The following is a 3,948-nucleotide window of genomic DNA, read 5'->3' as shown; positions in this document are numbered from 1 at the left end:
TAAGGTTCACGGGTTGGGTAACACGCTGACTGCAGACGTTGCAGTAGATAGGCATTTCCAGTAAACTGTGCCAGAATGAGTCAAAGCCCAGCATCGGTGATGTCGAAACTGAGGTGTGGCAGATCTGCTGCCGCGCGCCAGTTGAGCTTTGAGCGCCGCACTGCACCTTTAAAAAGGACACAGGAGACCGTTCACTGAGTGACGTCAGACGCAGAGTGCGTGCTGAGTGTGGGCAGGAAGCAACGAACGAGTGCGAGTCAAGTTAGCTACAGTTAGCAATCGCTGAACAGGATATAATGAAAATCTTGGTCATTGTGATGGGATTATTACATTAAAGTAATTATTAGTGACAACGGTGGTTAAAGTTTTTTAATTAGTGTACGAAATAGTAGAGTTAATAGCATCGATGCTATGGCTTGGATGGCGCTTTCAGTATAAATTAAATAGTTAAAGCTTTATTTTGAAATCCCAAACCGGAAACGAAACGATTTTGCTACGATGGACTCGATTCCTCCAACTAGAGCGACGGGCGGACGGGGATACTTGAACGCGAACGGGGGGAGCTCGCTGAAGAACCGGCTGGGCTGTCGTCAGTAGCTCACCATGCCACAATATAAACGCTGCTGAGCGTGGGTCGGAAACGAACGGATTTGCCCCCGCGAGCGGCGATAGTTGGCGGCCACGCCCCGCATCCGCACACCGCAGCCCGTACATAACTGCAGGCGGAGGCGCCACGGTGAGCGGTTGGAAGCCAGCAGGGCGGCTAGAGGAAGCAGGCGCGTCGGAACCATGAGAGAGTACAAAGTAGTGGTCCTCGGCTCCGGCGGGGTCGGCAAATCCGCGCTTACCGTCCAGTTCGTGACGGGATCCTTCATCGAGAAATACGACCCCACGATAGAGGATTTCTACAGGAAGGAGATCGAGGTGGACTCGTCCCCGTCGGTGCTGGAGATCCTGGACACGGCGGGGACCGAGCAGTTCGCGTCCATGAGAGACCTGTACATCAAGAACGGCCAGGGCTTCATCCTGGTCTACAGCCTGGTGAACCAGCAGAGCTTCCAGGACATCAAGCCGATGAGGGATCAGATCATCCGGGTCAAGCGGTACGAGAGAGTGCCGATGATTCTGGTGGGAAACAAAGTGGACCTGGAGGGGGAGAGGGAGGTTTCGTCCGGCGAAGGGAAGGCGCTGGCGGACGACTGGAACTGCCCGTTCATAGAAACTTCAGCCAAAAACAAAATCTCGGTGGACGAACTGTTTGCGGAGATCGTGCGACAGATGAACTATGCCTCAACACCAAATGGCGACGACCAGTGCTGCTCGTCTTGTGTCATTCTTTAAGGAAGACACGAACAACCGTCAAGTTTTATTCTGTGCGCCGATTTAAGTTTGCAATGGTAAGTTAAATCATCAGTTCTTTGCTTCCTAAAACGACACAAACTGGAACCTTTTTCATAAAGTTGGCACGAGACTGCCTGTTCAGCACATGCCCATAATAACTACATAGTAGGAAACATAACGTGACGTTTAACTTAACTCAGCTAAACAAATATAGGTTAAGTTACACTTTAAAATAATTTTTTTGCAGTTGCTTAACTCACTAATAGGCCCCATTAGTTGTCAGCGACCTATGGGCCACTTGCAGTCTATTGTTTTGCCAGGCAGATTGGGGAAGTGTCTGACTCATTTACAGAACTGGAGGAGCAGGCTGTCGGTGACTTGGATTTACAGAGTCAGTGGTTGACTGTGCAACCCTCAGAAGTGCTTCGATGGTATTTTCCAGAATGCGGTTGGGTGAATGTGGGAGATTCCGGCGTTCATGTGTGGCCCACAGTGGATCAGCGAGTCCGGCGTCTGTCGTGCTCGAAGCCCCGCATCAACCGACTGTCATTCACGGCTCTTTCTTTTTTTTTTTTTTTCCCTGTCTTGTTCTGTGCCAGTGTGTTGCAGCAAGTGTGTACTGTTGAGCTCGTCTTCGTGTCTCACCCCGGCCTTGGAGGAAAATGAAGGGAGGAATGCTGCAGGGGGACCAGAGGAGGAGGGGAGCAACGGAGACAGAGGGAGGGGTCCACTCTTCAGGAATTCTGCCGGGCTGGAGTATCGTTGCTGCGTGATCAGTGTCCTCCGTTGATATCAGCACAGCGTCAGAACCAGAGGTTCAGCAACACCACCCCAGCCCCCCTCTCAACTTCTAACCATGCTCCCAGTTGGAAGTAACCCCCAGTGGTAAAGATATGGAGAGCGACACTTATAGACGGTCATAAATGGATGTTTCTGTATAAGAAGAAGACAGAGAATATATTTTGTAATAACTGCACAACCCGGGGCAGGGAAAGATTGGGGTGATGTCTCTGCCTAACCCACAACACTCCAAATCCTATTTTTTTTTTTCCCCCAAAGCCTAAAGAGAGCGACACATCTTCCCTGCTGGTGGAGTAATTGTAACGAGTGCCACTTTAGGTTTTTTTTTTTCTTTCTTCTTCTCCTCTTCAGTGCATGAGAGGACCTTAAGCGAAGGGACGGGGGGGGGGGGGGCGGTGACCTGGTCGTACTTGTGCCGAGTGCCTTTCCGAAACACATCAGCTGTTCAGATTTAGTGCCAACTTCACATGTGTTACCAAAAGAACCCTACAACACGGCAATCTACACAGTAGTAAACTGTTGTTCTGGGGTGGAGGCTGGGGAAGAAAAACTACAATAGGCTTGTTGTTAGTGGAATGGCAGTTTTCTTTATGTTTTACATTGGCCTTTTTGAAGTTTTTTTATTTTGCAATGTCCTCTTGGTCTGGCCAAGCCTAGGTGATCTCTTGAAATGCACAGGTACTGGAGCCTCCCTGTACGCGACGACTCCGAACACTTACCTACCAGACCTCTGAAATCAAAGGTGTTCTGTTTGTTCTGTTCAATTTGCTTTATTTTAACAGGAAATGTGATCATGTACTGTTGATGAATCTAACCTGATTGTAAGTTTAATTTCAGACCAGCTATTTAATTGTGGGCTGTCTGTTTTTAAAACGAAACAAGCAAACAAAAAAAACCACGATTTTTAATACAAATTGCATTTTTTAAAAAAAGCAACTGCGCTGTGTTTTCTCTTTTTTGACCCATTCATTAGTGAACCCCCAAGTTTTTCAACTGTCCTACTATGTTTAAATACAAACAAATATGGATTGCCATAAATACCCAAACTGAGGCAGTTTGTACATTGAGTGCACAATTTACTAGAACCTGACTTTATTCAAACACAACATTTACATAACTTGCCCACATGTTAACAGGAAGTACAAACAGAAGGACTCAGTTCTGTGCCGCCAGATTAACTGTTCACTGTGCCTTAACAGATGCCTTTGCATTTGTGCCTTTTAAATTTCTACTTTTGTTTCCGGTGCTACGAACTAATTGTACTTTAGGAAAAACTTTGTCCACAGACACAGAACAAAGCGTGTGAGTAACGCTGAGACCGCTGTGATGTAGGTGTGGAAATACAAAGTGAAAGCAAACAGCAGGCTGTACACAGACTGTGACTGCTCACTGAGAAAGAGATGAGTAAGTCACAAACTGCTAGTCGGACGCTGTTTGATTGACACTGGTGTTAGCACATATCCCCAAACAACAGACCTGTGTGTGAAAAGAACTGCGAAACAACCTGATATGTGCTGTTCCTGCATATTTGATGAACCTGTAATTTACCTAACAACAAAACGGCATCAATATGCAGGCACCTGTAGTTGCTTAGGGCCCTCGCTTGCATTAAGGCACTTCTGCTTGGTCGAAATGCGTCTCTCGGCTGCGTGGGTGTAGCAGCGCTTCGGCCCAGAGCTTCCTTCTGGGTGCAGTTTGTGTTTGTGTGTGTGGGTGTTGGGGTTGAGCGATGTTGAGGTTCGACTGAGCGAGCCTCGCTTGGCTTCTGTTTACCTCGGGGGCACTACCTGGCTGCCCAGTCTCAGG

At 47.9% G+C, this 3,948-nt stretch overlaps 1 protein-coding gene across 2 annotated transcripts; it reads left to right on the top strand.

Moving 5' to 3' along the window:
* Window positions 1–502: 502 nt before the first annotated feature.
* LOC114868351 (ras-related protein Rap-2b) lies at window positions 503–3,078 on the top strand. Of its 2 annotated transcripts, none has more exons than XM_055513712.1 (2): window positions 503–1,397; window positions 1,784–1,918. In XM_055513712.1, exon 1 carries the CDS (start codon window positions 790–792, stop codon window positions 1,339–1,341), a length of 552 nt encoding a protein of 183 aa, XP_055369687.1. In that variant the 5' UTR covers window positions 503–789; the 3' UTR covers window positions 1,342–1,397; window positions 1,784–1,918. The 2 variants fall into 2 exon arrangements, with proteins under 2 accessions (XP_055369687.1, XP_029027667.1); XM_029171834.3 differs by lacking the exon at window positions 1,784–1,918 and adding an exon at window positions 1,941–3,078 and having other exon boundaries at window positions 504–1,397.
* The last annotated feature ends 870 nt before the right edge of the window (window positions 3,079–3,948 follow it).

Source organism: Betta splendens, chromosome 13 (assembly GCF_900634795.4).
Source record: "Betta splendens chromosome 13, fBetSpl5.4, whole genome shotgun sequence".
NCBI lineage: Eukaryota > Metazoa > Chordata > Actinopteri > Anabantiformes > Osphronemidae > Betta > Betta splendens.
The sequence above is the reverse complement of the archived record's forward strand: the minus strand, read 5'-3'. Positions and strand labels throughout refer to the sequence as shown.